The sequence below is a fragment of the Equus caballus genome, chromosome 1 (assembly GCF_041296265.1).
Source record: "Equus caballus isolate H_3958 breed thoroughbred chromosome 1, TB-T2T, whole genome shotgun sequence".
NCBI lineage: Eukaryota > Metazoa > Chordata > Mammalia > Perissodactyla > Equidae > Equus > Equus caballus.
In genome coordinates, this window is record NC_091684.1 from 147,137,750 (window position 1) to 147,162,735 (window position 24,986).

Here is a 24,986-nt window from a genome sequence, read left to right on the forward strand (position 1 = left end):
TATTTACATAGTCTTTGGATAATGTAATTACATACTACATGATTTTCTTACTGAAGAGTTATAAGAAAATAATAAAAAACTAGGGTGGTAAAAATAAAATACATATAAGACTAGAGCCTTATGATACAGAGGACTAAGACAATATATCATCTCTTTAGGCATTTTTCAAGAACATAAAAGTGAACTTTGACCTATATCAGGCACCAGCTATCAATTTTCAGGCTACACTTTTCTACCATACCAGCTATGTCATCTACAGTAAGCCTGGAAATACTTAATACGATCAAAGCTGTTCCCCCGCCCCCCCCATGTAGAACAAAGAGAAATGTTGTAATAGCTCTTGAAATAAAATCTAAACTTAATTTGAGTTATAGTCTCTCTGCTTCAGGGATCCTGCATAACTAATTTTACTAACCTCACACAAACTATCTTCAAACAGACTATTTTACTTAGAATTGGACATAAAAGAAAAATATTTTCACATTTGAAAGACAATTGGCTAGGAAATTATATAAAGATCAAGTAATTTCACTTATATTGCCTATCAAAGTCTACCTCTCCCATTCTCCAAAGCTCTGTTTACATTGGCAGTGTGAACACATACTTTTTAATGAGTTTAAGGATATTTTGGCTTGATTATCATCTATGAAGAAAGCTTACCCAAAAGTTAAGACCCAAATGCTGGAGGCCTTACTAAAGCAGTCAGAGAACTAAAAAGTGCTTTCACTAGTTCTCACGCACCCTGGTTAGAGCCATATGCTACTTTAAAACATCTTCAAGTGGTAAAAAGGGAAGGGACAAACATATCTGATTTTACACCTATTTTAGGAAAACGTGGTTAAATTTTCTTTATAACTTCAAACATTAACATTAAAAATGGCTCCACTCCTGATTAAAAAAAAAATCACTAAAGTCACATATATATTTAATAAGACAGATGAGGGAAAAATTTCTTTTAGAAAGATTGAAGAAGAAAATATTGAATTCCTGACATAAACTCAAAATTGTTATTTGTTAGTATAACATTTTATAATGTTTATCAAGTATCTTACAAAGATAATGCCTATCGAATCTTCCAGAGAAGTTCACTTTCTTTTTAGAATTTATAAAATCTTCTGCCTTAAAGATATTTTTCAGAAACACACTAAATAATCAACACCAAGCAACTAATTTAAAGAACAGAAAATTCTTACTTAGCAACACAGAAAGGTATTATTTTAAAACATTTAACCATGTGCTATAAATCGACCAGAAATACATTCTTTGGAAAATGTATAAATGCATTCTTTGAAAAATAGTGATTTATTTTATGAATCTGTACAGGGTCAAAATTCTAGTTTGATTGGAAACAGATGGTATCCCAGTAAAGTCAGGCTCTGGACCTGAAACTCCAAACAGGAAATACGGCCCTCACTAGCTGACTGCTTCCCTAATCATTCCCAGAGCTTCATACTTGTTATTTTTATGAATATCCAAGATGACTTTCATCTTTCCCTTCTATCTACAAAGCATCAAATAATCCTCTCTTCTTTCTATATGCATATATATGGGTGTGTATTTTACATATAGATTGTATGTTTACAATATAAGAAAACAGTAAAACAAATGTACTTTCAACCTCGCTGCTAGTAAAGAGATCAGGCATTAAAAATAATAGCTCACAAATTCAAGTTTATTTTCCATACTCTTTTAAAAACGAAAGCCAGTAACTTTTGAGTAACTGTGTCAAAGACACAACTTTACTGACACTACTTACAAAGAAATACACAATCTAGATATATTGCAGAAAATGATAAAACCTCACAATATTTTAGTAAAAAGCAATTAATCTACATTACTTTCCACGAAATAAGCCAGTTAGAAGCTATATGAACAAAGAGAAAAAGACTTACCGTTTTCCCATTGTAGTAATACATCAAAGAATTGCTGCCCATTCCAGGGACAGGATAAGCACAATACATGCTGATTTTGAAAATGTTACTGTTTGCAGCTAATGCACACAGCTTCTCTCCAAGACATACATCCACACAGCCAAACCGAGTTAAGTCTTCAGCACTATGCATCCACACATGGATCTACTCAAAAGGAACTTATGCAAAATAGGACTGAACCAACTCACAGAGCAGAGAGGGAGAGTTTATGCTGTAAGTAACCTCTTTCAATTTCTATCAAGTCCTTGCAATGGTGGAGGATACCAATGAGACAAATTTTGGGGGTATTTAAAAAAATAGAAGTCACAGATGCTAAATAACGAAAAGAGATATAGTGTCCTAGAGATAAATATCCCAAGGAATTATTAATTTTGTCATATATATGCTATCTCTCTCTCTCTCTCTCAAAGAAAGGCAAACTGACCGATCTGTTGAACTGTTTTTAGTTTTAATTACATAGAGTTTCTGTAGGCAGGGAAACCTAGCTTGCTACACACCTCTAGCAACATTACCATCTGGTGTGGGCTAAAGTTGCCTCCAACTTTGATAAACACATGATCAAGCAATCAGGAATTGGAAACACTGAATCATGTGTAACAAGAAGGATCCAGACAGTTAAGCCCTGCACAAAATCACTTCCTGGAGAAAGCCGACCAGTCAAGTAAGTACCTCTTACCTAGCTAGAACCATGATTTTTTTTTAACTTATAAAAATCATGAAAAGATTTGAAAGGAACACACTTCATGAGAAAGTGCAGTTCAAAAATTAAAAAAATTATCTTGAAAATAAATGACATTTTAAAAACAGAAATATTTAATAATAGAAATTTTCAGTCAAACTCCTTAAATTCCTCATTCACAAGGCCAATAAAAAGTACATAATGGGCTGTACTCTTCTAGAACATCTAATATGTATTAAGCAATTCAGTAATTACATGGAAATAATAAGCAAGGTTTTCTTTTCCCTTATATGAAAGGATGGTGTGTATAACAGACAAAATATGCACTCTAGCTGATAAACTAAAAAAGGTTTCTTAGAAGTTTTTCCCTTCCTCTAAGTTTATTGTTGTTCTTAAGGAATACTTTAAATATTCATATTTTTATGTTAATGCTCAAACTGCTCAAAAAGGAAAAGTAATCAGTGTGAGAATAAATGTCTTAGATTTTCAAAACTTAGAAGTCAAGAGGTTTTAGATATTCTCTGCAAATACATGTTTCTCACACACAAATACATTTTGTTATTTAAAAAATTTTCAATTTGTCTTTTGGTGTAGATTCTAACCCAGAAAAACAAAATAGCAACTTTTCTCTCATTTCCCCTCATCAAAACCTCTTTGTACCACCTCTTCTCCTGCGCCTTGTAGGTTCTACCAGAACTGTGTTAACCAAAGCAGAGCTCACAAGCTGCAAAAGCAGCACATTACTTTTTTTAAGGCAACTTTCCTGAAGCAGAACTCCTCTAAGAAATATTCTAGGAATATTCAATAAGGGATCCAAAAAATCCCCCATTCTTATGAAACATATTGATCAAATTATAGTAATAAAACGAAATCAGACAATATGGCCAGCTAACTTCACAATGTTTTAAAAGCTGATGGTATCGGAATAACAATAAAACCTCCCCACACTCTCCAGATATAGAAAAAGGCTCAGCAGCAGCTGCAAAAGAACATCACTGTACAGAAGACTATTAAAATGCCAGGCTGCAGAGTGGTCTGTAACTTCCTCCCTCCTGAGAGACCACAAAGACCCATTTCAATCCTTAGAGAACTGTATAAAAAGCTTTGATTTACAATTGACAATGCCATGCCTTAAAACCATTCAAGTAAATTTTAGTTGTTCAGTGACATAGTCTTTCTTGGACAGAACAGCTACTCTTAAAACAAAAAACAAAAAACGGAAAATCAACCATCTAAAATAAAATTTCCTTTTTCTCTTAATGATTAGAAATAAAAAACTTACTTCTGAATAGAAATTGAGGAAGAATGGAGGGAAAAGGGGAGGCACAAAGCACTGACAAAACTTCAACATTTTCCAGCCTGAGAAAACTTTTACACACTGGTTAAAAAAAAAATCCACCTACTATAGTTAGGCTCATTTCTCTGGACTTGTTGTCTGATAAAATAAACAGCAAAATGTAAATCCAACTGTAATCTTGACTATTAAGGCACAATGAAAGTTTCAGTATTTCATCATCAGTTCTTTATTTTAGAGGCAACTATACGATATTCTAAAAAGGAATAAATAAATATTCAAGTAAAAAAGAAGTTCAGAGTAAAGCCAGACAGTATAACCATTTACTGTTCTAAAGCAGTTTTTTAAGCAACTGTGTAAGATTTGCTGTTAAACCTGAAACCTGAACATGAAACATAATAGTTTCCAGAGTTGAGTAATTAATTAAAAGCTTTACTTCCACTTTTAAATCCTCCTCTCAAAAACAGATACAAAATGCATGTGTGTATTTAAGCCCCTCTCCCCCACACATAACACATTCACTTAGTATATACTGCTGCCTAAATTGAGAGTGGATTATAGAAACCTAGAGAGATCTACATATATATATTAAACTCATTCCTCAAAAACAGTAAATCATCAAGAAAACTGGTGGTAACCTAAATAAAATGTTCCCATATTCTACTTGTATGCTATGGTAGAGTCTTTTAAGTTTGTTTCTCCAAAATATCATCTTTTTGAGGGCTGCCTTACCCAAAAGAAACTAAAACTGGTGAATATAGACAGTCATTTTCTTTATCACAATTACAAATTATCTTCTATGAGAGTCTTTTTTCTCTTCCTCAAAATTTTTTTTAAAAACATCTAGTTTAATCTATGTAACAGCTGCAGCACAATTTTTTTCTTAAGGAGAATCGTATTACAGGAAAAAAAAAATGCATATAGATGGATCAAGTGCTGCTCAGTCAACGCAGTTGTTTAATCTTTGCCTTCTCTTTTAAAGGAACATGTCAAGGGTTAATCCTGTGACTCAGTCTGACAAAACGAGTCAGCTGGAGTCAGGGCCACTTTTTAAACCTGATTTCAGACAGACATGCAGTCCACATAGGAGCTCTGAACCATCATGTACTTTTTATCTGAACTGTTTCCATCCACAATTCTACAAAATCACTTATGTGTTGGTGTAAGAGTGTGTGATCTGACTCAATATTCACGCTACCCAGTCCAACAATCAAAAAAATCAAGTTTTATAGCAAGATGGGCATCACTGTACACATTAATAAAAATGTCAGAGAACCCTGAAAAAAATATGACTAGGAGCCACACATCTTTTATTAGCAAACTGATGATTCCTGGTTTGAGGATTATCACATTTCACTGATTTTCAATATGCTTCCCCCACTTTAATGGTTCAGGATGTGATGTTTATTGCCATCCCAACTGTCAAACACAGACGTAACCTAGATAAGAAAAAGCTATAATGTGCTTTGCCAAAGCAATTGACTGCTTTACTGAAGATTTAGGAGACGTTTTCAAAAAATCTCCTAGGTAGGGACTTTCTAGAACTTCGGTCTAAATTCCAGGCCCCCATGTAAAAATTTCCTTCTTCCTTCTTAATTTTCTGTTGACTAGGAAATAGCTCTTCCTGGAGAGCTATGCAAAATTTCTTGGGATTATCTATGCAGTATTTTAATCTGTTTCATTGCTCTTTTTTATTCCTGATGTTTAGATCACTACAACTCTCATATCTGTTTTCTAAACTATCCTTAAGGAGGATTGTTTTGAGTGACTTAAATTCTAAAAAGTTTTCAAAAGAAAGTTTTAATTTAATTGAATTACACTCTTGAATTAATTAATAAAGGCTCATTAGTGGTTAATTTTATTGTACATTTTTCTAAAACAAGCAGGCAACATTCCAGTGTTCCAAAAGGCCAGAAGATCTGGCTGGAAAAGTAAATCTAAAACTCACTCATAGGATTCCTCATGAAAAATTTCAACATTATTTCTAAGTGAATCAATTCCTGGAAAACAAGACTTTCAGAGTGATAAATGAAGCCAAACACAGTTCACATGTGAATAATTCCACAAATTAACTCTGTATTTTCCTAAAGCATGAAACTCAGTAAATAACTAATAAATTATTGGCTGCAAAGGAGGTGAGGATGAGGATAGGTTTAAGAGGATAATAAGTGAGAGAATCTACAAGTGGACAGATTCAAAGAAAAAGACTGTTCCCCAATGCCTCCTCTTCCTTATTTCGCTTGCAGGGAGATGACTTGCGAGTGAATGCTGTCTCCTAAATGTGCACTGTTTTAGTTAGCCTGGCTAACTAAATCAGACACCAAAATTCCAGGTTTCATATCTGATCATTATACTGCAATTTTTCTAGTATGTGCTGCTTTGTAATTAAAAGTCATTCCAAAGTGTTCAGGAAGTTGGTCTTCTGGTCTTTTTCTAATAGCCTCACAATTTAGAAAATTTACTTTTGCAAAAAAGAAAACCAAAATATAAAACTCTAGTGAAATAATGCATCTCTCTCAAACTAACCACTTATATTCAATGCCTGTTATTTAAAGATAATAACGTTGTTGACCTAAAATCATATAGTGCATCCTGTAATTCAACAATATCACTCTCATCTTGCTGACACCAATCAATCAAAAGGCTTCCAAATTCTGTCTTTTCACTGTATGAAAATATTAAAAATCAAAGACCTGATTTTGTGAGTTTTACTCAGGTGATACTCTGAAAAAACTGTTCCAATTATGGTTTAATTGTGAGTACTTGAATCTTCACCAAAACAATAATCAGAGTTATAGTGGATGATATTATAGATTGGTCTGAGCACTGGTACACAATATATTTGGTTATTGGCTGGAAATGAGGAGCATCAATACACACATAAACAGACACTTCTCAGAGCACATGCTAACATTCACAATTCATATCATTTATCTCAGACATAGAACATCAGATTTTTTATTGTCTTTACAAAAATCTCAAGCCTAACTTGAGTTTTAGAAATGCTTAACAAAATAGAAAACATCTACTTGTACAGCCAGTGGAAACAATCAGCTATAGAAATTGAAATTACAGGGCAAAAGAACACTTAATTCCCCTATAGACAACCATATGACTATAAAGAGGATGTGTAAAAATAGCCATACACCTTCTGGAGGAGAAAGCAAATAAATCTCTTTCTGAGGTAAATAAATAGTACCCCTCTGACATCAACACAAACAGAACTGACAGATCATACAAAGCTTCTAAAAGGCAATCATTAGACACTCCTTCAAACGAGATAGAACTATAATTACCGAGAACATGTAAAACCTAAAGCAAACTGCATGTTTCTTTAGATCATAAACTCTCTATGACAAAGAAGTTTTCCTTGGAATAATTGAAGCGGATGGGTCCCCCTCCCTAGTAATTCCTGCATCTCTTGGCTGTCCATTTCTTTTCCCCTATGAATTGCAGTTTGTCACTTCCCATTTACTACTTGAAACAACATGGTAAAAGAATCACTAACTTATGTTGCAACTTGATAATTTTCCTGCAGATGGCTCTATAATCACAGGACTGCCTAATGGGGTGTGTGTGTGTGTGTGTGTGTGTGTGTGTGTGAGTAAAAAAAAAAAAAAAAAAGATGAGGAGGACACCCAGGTTTTTAAATTCCTCAATAAACGGGCACTTCTGAAGAGCTTTCAAGACTGGGACAAAGCTTTGCACTATTGACTTATTAGGCAACCTAATGACAAAACAAAACTGTAAGCAAACAAAGCTATTATTTTAAATCATGTGTAGAAGGTAAACAATTTGGTCTTGGGTTGAGTTAGCTCTGCCTTAAGGAAAGTGCCACTAGTTTTTCTGTTTCTTCTTCTGACCTGTGCAATTTTTTTCTTCTGAGTTGGAAAGCACCAGATCTTTTCAATTTATGAGAAATGGAACAGCACCAAGATATTCTAGTCTAAATTTATTTTTAAAAAGACCAGAAGTAACATCTGCATTTTACTCCGAGTCATTTCAAGAATCTCTAATCCAAAGCTCTAAATAACTTATACATTAAGTTATTTCTGGCCCCCAATCTATCTTTTGTTTCAGTAAAAATTCTTGCCAGTTGTGGTAATTTTTAATACTTCATACCTTTACTTAATTAAATATTGAGAGTCTACCAAATCATCTTGCCTCATATTTGTAATGATCAAGTAACAAAGTAGAGTTAATTTTAGCTACAGTCACAGGAAGAAATGCAGATCCTGAATTTATGAAAAGATCTATTTTAAAAAAGAATGGTTTCTTACTACTAAATTCTGGTGGCCACTCTCAACAAAAGCCAAATAATACTTCCTTTTGAAAACACATCTGAGAAGGGTATAACAAACAGGAGAGGAGATGGGAGATGGTGTCAGCTCAACATAGAACAAAGAAAAATAAAACTAAAGTTTGACTAATGTTTAGTATGCTTCACTGGTAAAGGCAACAGGCCACTCCAACAAGTATCCTTTACCAGACCGAGTGGGAAAGAGATGCAAAACTTGGAAAGAAGAAATCTGTTAAGGTACTTGTTCTATGGATCTACATGACAAGTATATAGTATAGGGCAGAAGTATTCTCCCTACCAGTCATTAGTACTCATGTGAAACGGGCTGCTCAGGCTCCAGACACTGTGGAGTCATACCATATGATAAAAAAGAGCACTGGACTGGGAGTCAGAATATGGGGATCCAGATTTTAGCTCTGCTTCTTAGGAGGTATGAGAGCTTAGGCTAGGTCCCTGAATTTCCCTGAGCGTAAGTTTCCATTTCTGCAAAATGCGGGCATTAAACTAGGCCAAAGATTTCCTAGTCATTTCACCAGTAATAAAACCTTTTATTACCTACTCCACCCCAAAACACTGAATTCCTATTTTGAAAGATTTTTGTCTCCCAAACTCTTTTTTGAGTTATAATGAATATTTTTCCCTGTTTAAAAAACAAAGCCATGCAACTTCCATTCAGAACTTCTGGTTAAAAGAGAAATGAAGCATTGCCATGCTGAGCTTAAGTAAAAGAAATCTGATGTTTTAGATAGCATGGATAACTTTATTTCAGTAAACTATACAACTTATTAGATTTTCTGAAATATTTTACATCTTGTCATATTACTATTTTTGAAGACCCAGGGCTATGACTTACTGGCATTAATGATACCCAGTGTTCACACCAATCTTAAATGGTATTTTTACAATCATATTTGCAAGTGGCATAATTAAAAGTCTAAAGCCTCACATGAAATGAAAGGTTGATCTAAAAGGGAATCCAAAAACATAATTACAACTTCTCAGTTGTAAGCTAAGAGACCAACTGCTTTGTATTCTAATAACATTCATGCTAGCAAATGAAGTATTTTTATAAGGGGTTAGTTATATATTTCCATTGCCTAATAACATTTTTATTTAAAACTAACATCTTTTTAAAAGCTATGTAGTGTCTAGAACAAAATGGTAAAAAAAAAAAAAAAAAGAAAAGGATTGACATCTTACCAATAGTAACAACTCTTACCTAACTTGATCACTGTTCAACTAGCTCAATAACAATTTTGGTCTCTCAGTAATGTGCAATTTGATCTACAAGTCAGACATTTTATGTTTAATATAGCAGCATCTGGAAAATAAAAGATTTTTGGCCATGCCCTTCAAACGAACATATAAGCCTCTACAGAGATGGCTTTCTTATAATTTTAGCAAGGAACAAAGCATTAAGGAGTCAATAGGGAGCCCATCTTAAGTAAGCAGGCTGTGGCTCCTACACTATTCTGTAATAAAGAAGCCGGGCCTGTGATTTGCTTCTTTGTGCCTTTTGGCTGGAGAAATTTAGTGGATCAGTAAAAGAGACTGTTACGTGGATTATAAAGAAAGGTGACTGGAACGAATATGTAGGTTGGAAAGTTTACAGGGTACAATAGGACAGTAAAGGGTGAAAAGCAGGTAGCAATACCACAGTACCTTTACAGGTGTGTGATCTTGAGGACATCTGTTTGCCCTAACATTGGTTATTTCAGAACTGAAATAACTGATGCGTAAGAAAGGTTTAAACTGTGTAAATATCATATGAATATAAGGACACAATTATCAAATGCTAAGACCTCACAAGGAAAACCAAATGGAAGTCTTCCTTTTTCTAACCTATCTAACTGAGGGAAAGACTATGCCTATGTAAATGGGAAGAATATCTGTGATCTTTGCCACTGAAAAGATTTTCACTTTTCTGATGAAAAATCGGACATTTTTTTTTTCCTCCCTGAAAAACTTTTACAAAGTTTAAGTAAGTTAAATAATATAGATGATTAAAATATACCTGTAGGTCTCCTTGAAGGACATATTAATTTCAGATTACCCAGTATGTTCTTTATATCTTCTCTGAGTCAACTGAGCATGGGCCAGGAAGAAACAGCTATGGCTGTATTGCTCATCATTTGAGTTTGTTCATTTATTCAACAAATATTCACTGAGCATCTATTATGCACCTACGTGCTGCAGATAAAGCAACAAACAGTATAAAATCCCTGCCTTATCAATTTTCTCCTGGGTGAGAAAGATAAAGAATAAACAAATTACACTACATCAGATGGTAACAAGTATTATAGAGCAAAATACAGCAGGGAAGGAGAGAGGGTATGATGGGGGCTTGTTGCCATTTTTTATATGATACATCACAAAAGATCCCAGTGATAAAGTGCTTTGTGATCAAAGAGAAAAGTATGTGAGAAAACTAGCGATGTGGGTACTAAGGGAGGTGTGCTCTGGCAGAAAGAAAAGTAAATGCAATGGCCTCGAAGCAGAGGAGTGTTGATATTTTTAAGGAATAGTAAAGAGGGCAGCATGGCTAGAGGGGTCAATAAGTGGAAGACGAAGTCTGGGAGGTAGCAGTAGACAGATGAGAAGGGTCTTGAAAGCCATTTTAAGCACTCTTGTTTTACAGTGATAAGAGATGCTATTGGAGGATTTGGAGCAGAAGAATGGTATCATCTGACTTAGATTTTAAAAGGATCTTCCTGGTTTTTAAAAAAAATGACTGAAGGAAAACTGGGAGACCAGTTGGGAGAATGTTGCCATAAGTTCAGGAAAAAGATAAAGGTGGCTTGGATAACAATGCTAGCAGCAGATGGTGACAAATGGTCAAACTCTTGAAGATAATTTTAGTGTGGGAAGATAACCACTGTTTCACTTTTCTATCAATGAAACCGTAACTTTTTTTTCCATTAGGGAAAGTTTCCTGTATTCTGGTTTTCCATACTCCTCTGTCACATGAGGATCATGATCCTGTATTGTTAACTAGGTCAACCCTAGCACACTATAGAGTAATGGCTGAATTATCCGTAACTTGCCTGTTTAGCAAATTTACTCCTATTGTGTATAACGAAAAGTTAATTGCATAATTTAGGGGAAAAATAGGACAAATAATTCAGTTTCTTATACAAAGAATGCAAATTAACATATTTTTGATGATTTGAACAGCCCCAGCCTGAGCAGAAGGAAGTTGAAAAGTACAGCTCGGAGGAGGAAGTCATTAACAGATGATGTTCCCTATTGTAGATAACATAAAATAATAGCTTCACAGTATTTATCTTTATCCTTTTAATTGAATTCAAAAGGCATTTCCTGGATACTCCATTATGTGCCCAAAGGGCAACAATTACTTAACAGAAAAAAATTTAAAAGTTACTTCTTTCCAAAGGTCAAAGTTTTCTCTTGACTAAAAGCATCTTGAAGACAGGGTACAAGGTCCATGCTGTATTCATACTTAAAATCCTTCAAGCCTAAAAGAATTCTACATTCACAATAGCACTTAATATATATTTACTGACTTGAATAGAATGAATTCATATTTCTCTCACTGGAGATCTACTAAATGGAGCCCACCATAATAGTAAAGACTTTCTAATTCTCACTCACATTACTGGTTTTTGCAATTTATAAACATAACTTGATTTCAAATAATGTCAAGTTTTATTACTTATTTACTAAGTATTATTTCTTGTTAATACTAGCTGTCATAGAGCTAGAAAAAGGAACTAAATAAGAACCCTAAATATTCAATTAAATTTATATAGATTAAAATTGAAAAAGTGAATTCTCTAGTCATGGGATAGAAGATTCTCAAGTCTTGTATGAAGCTTTTATGTTTAGAGAGAAACATGTCACGTTCCAACAGAATCTGTTTCACAATCATACTTGGGTTGGGACTGATTCTCAAGCAGCTAAAAACCACCTTTTAGCTTTGAGTTCTAAGAGAAAGTTGGACCAGGATAAAAGATGGTGATTGGGTACATATATGTAAGTTTAGGTAAAAAATTATAGTAGGGCTGTTTATGTCACAGTCAAATTATTTAAATACTTTAAGCTCAATTGTTTCAAATAAACATTTACTAATAATATATCTACTTATGGGCTTACTTTTGATGTCATAAAGTATCCTGCATATTACGACCTAAAATAACATTTAAATCCTAGAAAAATTATGACGCCATAGCACCCACTTTATACATTGAGGCTCTCCCACTATCCTAGTCAGGTACATTTTAGAAGGCAAATAATGGTCCTGGAAAGTTTCTGTCAATACAATAAACTCTGGCCCAGTGTCCAGAGCCTTAAGGAAATGATGAAGGAACTAATGTATATCAGGTAATGGATCCAAAAAAACTCCCAGGGAACACGCCTAAAAAGTATTTAATTCTATTTCTCTTTGGGTTTGCTTTTCATAGTAACATTTATGAAGACGGTAAGACTGTATCCACTTTAGGCATATACTTGTATTCTTTAAGTCTAATGCTGCAATTGGTAAATTATGGCTGTGGGCCAATTGTGGCCCACCACCTGATTTTACAAATAAAGCTTTATTGGAACACTGCCATGCCCATTCATTTATATATCATCTGTGGCTGCTTTCATGCTCCAATAGCAGAGTTGAGTAGTTGTAACAGAGATCATCTGGCCCACAAAGTTGAACGTATTTACTACATAACCCTTTACACAAAAAGTTTGCCGACTCCTGGTCTAGCACACTGAAGAAGAGCAGAAATATAGGCTATAACAAAGAGATAAGAAGGTTCTATCAAATTTTCCAGAAATATAATTTCTAGAAATTTCTGAAAACTAATAAAATGTTGGCATATTATAGATATACTGGGTTATGTATTAAAATAATTGCAGATAATGAAAATACAAAAACTTTGAATGGCTAACACTTTAAAATTTAAAATCTATTCAATGAATATAAACACAAGAGAAATTGGAAACTATCCTGGGACTAGCAGTGTTTTTAAAATGATTAAAACTCTAATCATAAACTTATCCATATAGCATATATTACCGTCTTTGAAATTAGATATACTACAAGCACAATAAATGACTTCGCAAAGTAAAATCATTACTGGTTAAACAAAGAGAGTATCAGTGATAGCAAATTTCCTGTCAGCAAATTACTTAGGATGTAATAGTCTTCCCTAACTTAGAATGAAATCCAGAGCCCCAAACACCTCAGTGATAAAATTTGGAATTTCTTAATTTATTCCTTCTTTCCTATACTTGAAAAAATAATCCTTGGTTGTATTAGAAAAAAAGAAAACAAAAAAACTTCATGGTTCTCTTGATGCTGAACATCCAGATAGTGGGTTTAAACTCTAAAAGCATTTACAGAATTCAATCACATATCCTTTAAAAAACATGCAAGCTACACAAACACATTGGGTCTTATCCAACATCAGAGATCTGAAACACAAGCAGCTGAAGAGTTCAAATAAACCTTAAAAGTCAGCTCTGAAATTCAGCCATATTCTTTCTTCTTTAAAAAGAAATAGTCAGAAAATAACAAATATCACTGCGGTTGTACAACCACATCAGTACAAATAATTGGATACATAGGACTTACTCACTGGTTACTTTTCCTTCTGTTTTTTGACTTGAACTCAGATCAAAGACATTACTGGCTCATCACAAAAATGAACATCTTAGAACTATGAATTAAAAGCCTATTATCTATACTGATACAATCCTCACACTGTTCTGAACAGCACTTACTGTCAGCATAAACAGTGGCTACTTCTTCTTATTAATGTATGAAGAAAATCTTTTATTCAATAACCAAACTGAATATAAGTTTGGAATGGATTATAGAACCATTCCCTTTATATACTAAGATTTTTCTGCTCGTCTGACCTAAAGGTCAGAGAAAGTATCAGCCACTTTGGAAATTTTATATCATGGTAACCTTCAAATAGAGAGAGCTTATCTAACAGCCAGAAATAAGAAACTCTTAAGTACCTAACAGTTGTTCTGTGCCCTCTATGCTTGTCTGCCGAACGAGCTAAGCAAACACCTATTCCAACTCATGTTCAAGAACTGGAGGGTGCACTCACAAAGTTCAGCTGAAGCTGGTGCTGCATGTAAAATACTGTTTTTCCAGAATCACTAGGATGCTTGCTAGTCTTAAAGGCATCGCATAATTGTCTATGAACTGTTATCTCAGCTTCCTAGTGACTTCTATAGGACACTCCCTTTGAGAGTATTCTACTTGCTGGTCATGTCGTTATTTTTGTATATAAACTGGAGGTAACAGTTTCTCTATAGTTTTAACCCTTGACCTTTTTCTCACTAGTTTAGATATCCAATAATCTTTTAAATGGTAGTTTTCCAAGTTAATCCTTTCTACCAGCCCCAGAAAGTTGTATTTGTCTTCTTTTTCCTATTTAAAAAAATCCTGTTTAGCCACCCTCAGGATTTAATATTCTCACTTTTTCTATTTAATATTCTTACTAATTCTCTTTAGTATGTACTACAAGAAAATACTAGGTCACTGGGCATGGTTTAGCTGTCTTTGTGGTTTGGGAACACCTCAGGATATCTCCAATCACCTCAAGGGCTGCCCCTAAAATTTCAAATTTATTACTGAAAATGACTCAAAATTCACATTAATTAAAAGAAAGCCATTACCAACAAAATAAAATCCTGTAAAAATTTTGGGAAAAAGGAATGCATCATTTTCTAAACTATAGTCAATTACGAATCTAAAGGCTACAGAACTCGGTACTTGTCTGCAGCAAAGCAAGAAAAGGTGGAGTCTAAGCTGCTTTGATTCATCTCAGAAACAATAAAGCGCCTTGTGGGGGGAAGAGTTAGAAAAAATATTTTTTCTTGATGGCTGGGGTGGTAAAATATACTTTGAGAGTTTAGATAAAAAGCAAAGACATTATCTGATTAAACGGTAATAGCTTTTGTGGGAAAATATACACACTCAAAAACAGAGGACAAAAGACAGCATGACATTTGATTAAGAAACAAATAGATTATGTCAACAGACTATGTATGGGACTGCAAACTAGTTATATTCAAAATGAATAAGACATGCCATTTTGATGTAGAGTCAAAAGTTGATGTTCAAAAGATGTTTTCAAATGCTATTGAATAAGAACATAACTTTAGGAATTTGAAACGCTTTAGAGAGCCACAAAGATGTTCAAACAATGATTTAAAAAAAGCATAGACTCCTGATGGTTCAGAAAACAAAATTAGTATGAATTCTAGGGACAGAATTTTCCTCCTTTTATAGATTCCTTTTCTGAAAATGAATGCTTTCTAAACAACAACAGCAGCTACAACTTACCCCTCACTCACTATGTGCCAGGCATATACATTACATATGCAAGTCTAGGTAACATAATAGTTTTTTTTCTTTTACTATAATATTTATCCTTCCTTATGTTTTCAAACTTTGCTTTTCAACAAAAATTTGGTAAGAATGAAATGCTAAAGTTTCTTTAAATTTCAAGCTGTAGAGATAGGAACTAGAAAAATAAACATTTACTTAGTGTCTACTATATGCCAGGCACGTATAATACCCTCACACTTAACACTTGAGATAAGCATTATTATCTCCTTTTACAAATAGACACTTAGCTTTCAGAGAACTTCAAAGGAATTCTCCAAGGTAATAAAATAAAAAGCAGCTGAGGCCAGATACAACCCATCATCTCCTTGACTGGGAAGTCTGTGCTTTTCTACATCATCCTTTCAGATGGTGGCATCTTGGCTCTATGTGCGATCTTGGGCAAGTTACTTAGTATCTCTGAGTCTCAATTTCTCATTTGTAACAAGAGGATATTAGTTACCTTATAGATTTGTGTGGCAAAGATTAAAGATTAAGATGATACAGATAATGGTTAACATAGATCCTCATATATCTAAGTTCTGTACCTCTAACAGAGTGACACTGAGGCTGTAAAGGATGCCAACAAATATACTGCAAATGTTTCAGTTTTTTCCACAAACTACTAGGAAAAAAACACGACTGCCCCAATCCTTACCCAGTGCTTCACAATTTCCTTAAATGTCTTATCTTAGTAAAAATCTGATACAGATGAAAAACAGCTGGGGTACATGCAAAGAACAAAGACTAGAGGTGGTGGTTAGGGAAGGGGAGGGGAGGTTCAAGAACCCTAAAAAGGAAGGAAAAGAGGGCCAGTCCAGTGGCATAGTGGTTAAATTCACGTGCTCTGCTTTCAGTGGCCTGGGGTTTGCAGGTTTGGATCTCACGCATGGACCTAGCACTGCTTGTAAAGCAACGCTGTGGTGGCAGCCCACATAAAATAGAGGAAGATTGGCACAGATGTTAGCTGAAGGCCAATCTTCCTCACACACACACAAAAAAGAGGGAAAAGACCCTACAAAGTCAAAGTACCACCCACGCCTTTGGAAAGACTCCCAGATACCCTTAACAATTACAAATGCCTCCTATTGTCTACTGGTCAGGGGATTTTAGGCCCTTATCCAGGGTAGACTGCTATGACAGCTTATCCCTTTTCATATCTGGACTGGTCTGATGTGTTCCCCAATCCTCCCCTAGAGTGGGAGAGTGGGTCTACTATAGCAAAAGTACAAAGGTTATATTTGGTATAGAATCTAGTAATGCTGTACTTCTAGTTGAGGCCTGAGCACACGTTTATTTCGTCACGTCTATGCCTGTTACCTCTCTGGTCCGTTCTCCCTCTTCTCTAATAGATGAATTCCTACTCATTTTTCTAGAAACAGCTCAGATGTCAACGCCTGAGGCCATCAGTACTTTCCAAGGCAGAGTTAGTTCTACCTACCCCATGTTTCCAGAGCACTTGGTATACATCTTTACTTGCCTTACTGCAATGTAATTAATTCATTGAATGCTTGTGTCTCAGATGGTAAGTTCCTTGAAGGCAATGATAGTGTGTGTATGTTTGAATTCTCCATGTCCAAGCATCATTCTACAGTTGTTGCTACAAAAGTCCACTTTGTTCAATATTTCAACCTGTCTATAGAGAAGCAAGTGGAAAATTTAATGTACTTAAGAACAACATTTCTTCATTAGTAGGAAGAAAACCATGACCACTACACTTTTTGGTTACGTATTGAGCATGACTGTTTTAACACCCAAAATACTTAGCATTTTGGACCTAAAAGGAAGTTTGGATTTTCCACTCTGAATTTCCTAAGGATTAACTGAGGTGTTCAGGGACAAACAACCAATTAATAACTGAGCCAGCAGATTTGAGCAGACCATTCTCTTAACCTTACTGACCATAGTGCTTTAATTATGTCGACAGACCCTCATTGGATCTTCATCCAGAAAGAAGTTACCCTTCAGTTGCTCTGCAGAGAGGAATAGAGGAGCTGAGGTTTGTACTTATGATACCTAAATATGTATCATGGCTCATAAAAAGAAAAGGCCTCTAATCAATGCTCTATGGTCAAATCATGTAGATTACCAATGCTTTGCATGTTAAGTAAGCCCGACTTTTGTTTTTTGTAGCAGTATGAGCAGTATAATATGAACCTAGCTCTTTGTTTCTTTAGTAAAGGTAGCACCTATTTTACAGATAATTAAAGATAGACTGGATAACAGCAAAGTTTGAAATCTGTGATGTTACCGTCAAATTTCTAGTTTGATTTGGGAAGTATGATATTCAAATAACCATGAAATAAAACATAAATAGTCCATTTTCATTTTTATACCCATTTTTTAAATAATTCACATTGTTAAAGGCCTGTAAATTACATACGTTTCAGTAAAAGCATTCCAATAGAAAACCATAATTTTAAATTCTCATTTTTTTTTAAGCCACTGAAAAGATAAATAGTGTAACCAAGTATTTTCAGAAGTTTATTATTTTGGTATTAGTTATCAAAGTATCTGTTTTTAAAGTTTTTTAAAAAAATTTTTAAAAACTTGATATTTCAACATAGCATTTAATCTAAAATATATTCAATTAATTAAAATGCATTTATTATTTATATATCCTTAATAACATTCAATATGTTTAAGTACTAGTTTCAGCATAGTTTCAGAGTAGTACAATCATGCTTGATGCTGATGTTAAATATAGAATTGAACATACTGAATTCTCTTCTATTCTGTATAAATATCTAATAAATTTCAAATAAGGTAGCTAGCAATACAATATATAAGTAGGCTCAGCTTGTGAAATTTTCTAAAGATTCTCAAAGAAATCAAAGTTTTGTGAGAATTCAGTGGCTTTCCCCTTCCTACGGCTCGTCCAGGACACCTGAGACAATATACCCTTGGAGTCTTAGAGTATCACCTTGGAATAACTCCAAGGGTGAATGCTATTATGACTAGGATTGTAAGGAACACTGGTGACCTCCAGTGCCTATTCTCTTTGCAGGCTGTTCTCTCCATTTTGCCTTTTGTTTTAAAAACGAAAGAACTATGAAACTCTGAAAATATATTGTTCTCAAAATTAATGTCAGGCTAAGAAGAAATGAGATAAATTTTTCATTTACTAGTCTGTTTTTTTCACCTGTGTGGTTCTACTAAATATTAATATGTAATTTAACTTTTATTACTCTCACAGAATTATAGCAATAAATTACAAGAAAATTGCACGGTTATATGTTTTAGCAGTCCTGTCAGTTTTAAATGTGATTTCTGTTAATCTAGCAGAAATCATCTGTTATACCGTTGAACCACCTACCCCAGCACAGCACACAACTGTTAAAATGTAAATTGCCCAACTATTTTTAGCTGCTGCTGAAAAAAAATTCCTGTCTTCGGGAATAATGATTTGAGGCATTGTGTTCATTTTGTTTATCAAGCAGCTATTCAGCCTCTAGTGGGCCCAAGTGCTTATGTAAGCAAAAGCGTTTAAGAATGCCTGCAGCTGCAATCCAACCTTCCAGGTAGGCTGCAGGTTCAGAGCACAGCTGCCCTAGGCTGCATAAAACTCAGATCCATCTGGAACTGAGTTTCAAAGAGGATTTCAAATTCGAGTTTTCATGTATCACAGGGAAGAGAAAGCAGGGGAAGAACACAGGACAGAAGGAAGGCAAATAATCAAAAAGATGATATCTCTACTTCAGCCTTAATAAAAAATAAAAAGCGCAGACGCATGCTGCTCCTTCTAGATTACTACTTGCCAAGCTGGATATTCCATTCAGTGTATACTTCGATGAGCTGTGACTCATCCAGCAGCACCTGCGCCCATGTGTTAAGTACTGCCAAATAAAAGCCCAACATCCATTTACACAACAAAGAGATGTACCCTATAAGGCATGGGGCTTCAATCCAAAAGCCCCACTCCCCACTTGTTCTAAGCAAAGGGAAAGGAAAAAAATCTTCCCTCCTCACAACAGGGATTTTTAAACTGTAGGTGGATTTATGATGTAGGTTCATTTACAAATACTTTTACTTTTTAAAAGAGTAAAGTATATTTAATAGCACAAACACTCCTACAGCATTAGATTATCATGGCCATTAACGATTGTTCACCAAACCTTTCCAACCTCCTTCATGAAAGCTCTTTATTCTCAAAGGATACATTTTTGAGCAAAGAGGGATCAACAAACTAGTTGCTTGAAAGCTTTCCTGATGCTAGGCTGAAGTTAGGAAAGGCTTAATGAAGGCTTTAAAATCCACAAGGGCTTCACAATGAACATCTGACTTGGTGATTTATGCATATTAATAACCTCAGTCCTACTGAGGCAAGCTGAGCTGAACATGTCCTCCGAATCTTAATGTCTTTAGCTCCACTGGGATTATTACAAATGTAAATTTCTAAGATTCTCAGCTATTAATCTCTGTCTGTCCTCCTGTTCAGCAACATAATGACTAATTAAACATCAAAAGACCTGTACAGGAGATCTTCTTTGACAGCTACCGGCCTAGTCCTCTTCCCAAGAGGGGAATTCAAATGACAGGGACATGGAGCAAGAGCATATGAGTAATCTACAAATCATTGTAGAGAAATCTAAAACCCTAACATTAAATGCAGATTTATCTCAATCAATGATTCTGTTTAGCAGTGAACAGTTACTGTGTGAAGTGTGCCAACTGACACCAACTGAGTATAACCTTATAGCCAGCAAATACCGAATACCTGAAATCAGTTTGTTTACCATGAAGTCAAAAAAAATGGCTACTTACAGAAGAAGGCAAACCAGGAGGCACCTTTCTGACTTTCTTTGCTTGCAAAGGATCTGCACATGGAAAACAGTATATTTCATCAGCATTTATATTAAAAAGATCAGACTTCAAATGAACAGGAAACAATTTTTCCTCTCAGTGCTTTTCTTGTTTTCCAATACTTAGGAGGAAGCAAGGAATATAAGGATGGGGGCTTCATTCTTTCTAACCGGTTTCAGGGTAAAACATGCTCTCCTAATGAAGCGATATATTCTGAAATACATATCCCATAAGTTTAGGAAGAAGACAGAAAACAAAGTAAAACAAGAAAGAAGATAAACCAATAAGCGTGTGTGAGGAAAGCATGTGTGAACATGTCTCAAGTAGCTAATACGTGGCAGACTCCATGCTAGGCATTTTACATCATTTATCTCAGTTTCATTTGTAGAGGGGCATTTGGTGCAACAGGTAATTTTAATAATATGACTCAACAGAGACACAAATTTAGTGTCCATATCACATCGAGAATTAGGTTTAAAAGCATATTAAACAGACTAAAAGTTAATGCTATGCTACATCTTATGTTAAAAATTTGAAAAAAAATTTAATAAATGAAAAATTAAGGTTATAATGTCAGATATGCTACATAAACTATTAAATATGGGGCACTGTCATATGCAATATCATCCAGTATTCTGCAAGAACATTTACTTTAATAATGTGTGGTTAAAATTGCAACTTTAGTACCATTTATTGTACAATTTATCCTTGGATGTTTATATTTATTTCCCAAAATAACTAAAGTATATTTCTTTCTAAAGCATAAATTATTAATACAAATGAGAACATGAGTATTTTCATATGTCTACTCAGCTTCACTTGTTATTTTAATTTTACTTATCTGTAAAATTTAAAAATTTTAAATTTGTCTATTGTAAAAAAGGTAATAAGTGCAGCTTTCCAATCTTACACAAATAACGGATCAAATTCAGGATTTTTCACAGGGATTCACTATTAAGAAGAAAACACATAAGAAGGCAATATAAAGTACAATATTTTTGAAAACTATAAAAATGAGAATCAAACAAGCATTGTATTTTCCTGTGTCATAAATGATAGAACACAATAAGACATGCACTTGTTTAAGAATGAACGAAATCCTTTCAATTGGGGCTGGGAATCTTTACAGTGAATATCCCAGGAGGCTACAAAGCTAAAAAAACAATTTATAAGTAGGCATGTGGAAAAATTTTATACAATAAAAAGAGAAAAAAACATTCACTAGCATCTAAGTCCCTACCCCAAGAGGCAGCCTATATTTCCTTAAAAGAGCCAAAGATAAGCAACATCTGGCACACTCTATATTTACAAAACTTACAGGCAAAATTTTTGTTCTTTGTGAGGCTTTTCTAGAACCCAACTCTACACAATTAATACAGCATTCCTTGAGCCAAAGCCACACTGTATACCAAGAAAGTCAAGTGAACTGCTCCTTATCAGTTTGGAGCTCACCATTCTATTTTGGGTAATTACTAGTAGAAGATGTTGCTATTTAGTTTAGGGCAATTTTTCCCTGTCATATGAATAGAAGTTTTTCTTTTATATTTTTATCTGATCATTAGCTACCCTTATACAATTACATACATGATGTCAGATTTAAAATAAGGAATTTTGGGATTAACAGTTCACTTTTAGGGGGTTGCAAAATTTAACAATTAAGAGAGTAAGCTGGCTGGATTCAAATTTTAGCTCAATTATATAGTAGTTGTGTGAGCTTGGGTAAGTTACTTAACCTCTTTGAGCTTCAGTTACCTAAGATACAAAAATGGGATAACACTTCCTGGAATTATTGTAATAAAGATAATGTATGAAAGGTGCTCAGGGGAGTACCTAACAGAGAGTGACACCTAATAAATTTTAGCCGTTATTATTAGGTGTATATTAAAATCTGTGGCAAAATGATTATAAATTGGATAGATACTGATTTGCAGAATATTGATTTCCTAGAGTATCAAAATAACTTGACAAGATGCTGAGGTTGCCTTTCAACTCTGAGATTTCATGAATAAGTGTAATGCCCAGAAAGAGTGACTAAGACTGAGAAACAGCAATGAGGAATGGATTAATAATCCACTAAATGGTATTCATACAGGGGATGAGTGGACCTCCCTGGGTACCAAGCCTCAGTTAAGTTTCTTAGCTTCCTGGGTCTTGGTTCCCCATTTGTAAGATGAGGTCAATATTACGACCTCATAAGAGTCTGTGTAAAGATGTAGTATTTATAGCACAGTACCTGGCATGGAGGAGACAATCAACAGTATCTATCATTATCACAACCAAAAAGAAAATGAAGACGATATAAGCTTTAATTTCTAGAAAACTTAAGTTTTTATGAAATTCATCCTCCCTTTCCTAGTTATTTCAATAGCTCATTTTCTCCCTAAACTTTTAGTAATAGTATTGGTCTATATTAGTGCTTTTTGTCACACTATGTGCTCACGTAGCATACTAACAGGACATTTTTCTAGAGTGACACTGACACATCTAGACTCAAATGAATACTCCTACCCTAACTCATTTGGTGAGAAACAAAAGTGGAGATGGAAAAAAGACCCTTCACAACTTATCATTTCTTTTTTTTCTTCTTTTTTTTGTTGAGGAAGATTAGCCCTGAGCTAACATCTGCTGCCAATCTTCCTCTTTTTGCTGAGGAAGACTGGCCCTGAGCTCACATCCATGCCCATCTTCCTCTACTTTATATGTGGGACACCTGCCACAGCATGGCTTGCCAAGCAGTGCTATATCCACACCCGGGATCCAAACTGGCGAACCCTGGGCCACTGAAGCGGAACATGCGCACTTAACCACTGCGCCACTGGGCTGGCTCCTATCATTTCTTAAATAACAAAAAGTATACTGGTCTAAACCCTCTGGGGTCACTCTAACAGTACATATACTAAATCACTCATAATACCGAGAGGTGGGCACATCTAATCAGAGCTCTCTGTACCGAACATAACAATCCATCATTGTGCCCTTTTATACGCTCAAGCATACTCTAGACCCAGAGACTATGAATATTTCACCAAAATACTGGCTTGACAGAAGGTAGATATCTAAATTGGAGGCAGTCAACAAAGATTTGTGGAATAAATAACTGACATATTTTCTGTTGGTGGACTATATTTACTTTAGAAGCTGGCCCATCCTTAACATAAACGTGATTTGCAACTTCAATTTTCTTGTATAAAGGATTCTTTGGTAGAAATCACCAAAAAATCCCCACATTTAAACACTGATTGGATAAGGTGTCAGTACACCTGAGGCTTGCTATAAGCAGCAACACAAAACAGATTGGCCTGGGTAGGCTATGAATAAGACATAAAAGAAGGAAGCTAAAAAGAATGAGGGTTGAATGCTTAATATGTACTGAGTTTCCTTTGGTGTTGGTGATGTTTTGGAACTAGACAGAGATAATGATTGCATAGCACTGTGGATGTACTAAATGTCACTGAACTGTACACTTTAATATGGTTAATTTTACGTTATGTTAATTTTACCTCAATTTTTTAAAAAAGCTGGGAGTAAAAACAATTAATATGCAAAGAACATTGGACTTGGAGTCAGAAAATCTTAAATTTTGTCCTGGGTAAACCACCTTCTAATGATATGAACGTGTTCTCTTTTGAGCCTCAGTTTTATGTTGAATCTAGTATTACATCTACTGACTAGCACAACTGTTGTACCGATGAGAGGAGAATGTATATAAAACTACTCTGTAAACTGTTCAGCATTTATATCAATTTTAGCGAAAAATAAGGTGTTAATATTAGCACATGACATTTTTATTATGAGAGTAAAAACTAGTCCCATTTTTTAAGTCCCATTTTTCACTTAGTTCCTCTAATATTGATGATCAAACAAGAGTATTAAATTGATTGTTTACTGAATATCTAATAGATATATATTATGCAAATAAGCCCCAATATGAACATGATACCCAAGAAACCAAATTTCTTCTAATTAAAAGTGCAGCCAGCAGTAAAGAATAAGGGGGGGGAAAGGAACCATGTGTAGGATGGGATTTGTTGTGTGATGCACTTACCAAGTGCTGCAGAATCATGGAGTGGTCTTCTCCTGGAACTTGTGGCAGAGAATGAGTAGTATGGTGTCCCCGGTTTTCCTGAAGAAGACAGCTGAGCTGGGCTTCCAAGCCCTAGATCTTGTCTCAGGAGACTAGACTATAAAACAAGGCCAATGAAACAAGTTATTGTCCCACTGATACCAACCCAAACCTGAAAATGTCATCACTTCTGAATTATATATAGTACCTTCAACAATGCCTTGAATTTAGAAGCATTCAATAAGTTGTATTTGAGTTCTATTAAACCATTGGTTTAAGCCCATATTTTCTCTTTTTCCCCATTCTCATGTTACCTGCTTTCTAGTAATTATGTAGATCCATACAATCTTAGGGTTGAAAGACACTTTAGTTACCACGTGGTTCCATCGTTTAATCATTAAGAATATTTTTGAAAAACATCCACCCAGTCTTTGCTGGAATGCTTTCATGACCATACAAGGCAGTCAGCTCTGTTCTTTTGCCTTTTCCTGTTTCTTTTTGATTAGCTCTCATTGTTTGAAGAGTGCCAATATTTTTAAGACTAGCCATTCCTGTT

General features: G+C 34.7%; 1 protein-coding gene across 20 annotated transcripts in view; it reads right to left on the minus strand.

Annotated features, from left to right (window-relative positions):
* The window catches only part of TCF12 (transcription factor 12), a 351,415-nt gene that overhangs the window by 55,401 nt on the left and 271,028 nt on the right, over positions 1–24,986 (minus strand). For 17 of the 20 annotated variants that reach the window (XM_023616749.2, XM_070236010.1, XM_070236006.1 and 14 more), the window contains 2 exons: positions 24,413–24,548; positions 20,329–20,381 (listed from right to left, as the gene is read on the minus strand). In XM_023616749.2, the coding sequence (XP_023472517.1) occupies positions 20,329–20,381; positions 24,413–24,548 (189 nt within the window). Of the gene's footprint in view, positions 1–1,892; positions 2,454–20,328; positions 20,382–24,412; positions 24,549–24,986 lie in introns of those variants that run through there. The other 3 variants (XM_003363501.5, XM_014733743.3, XM_005603026.4) reach the window with 3 other exon arrangements.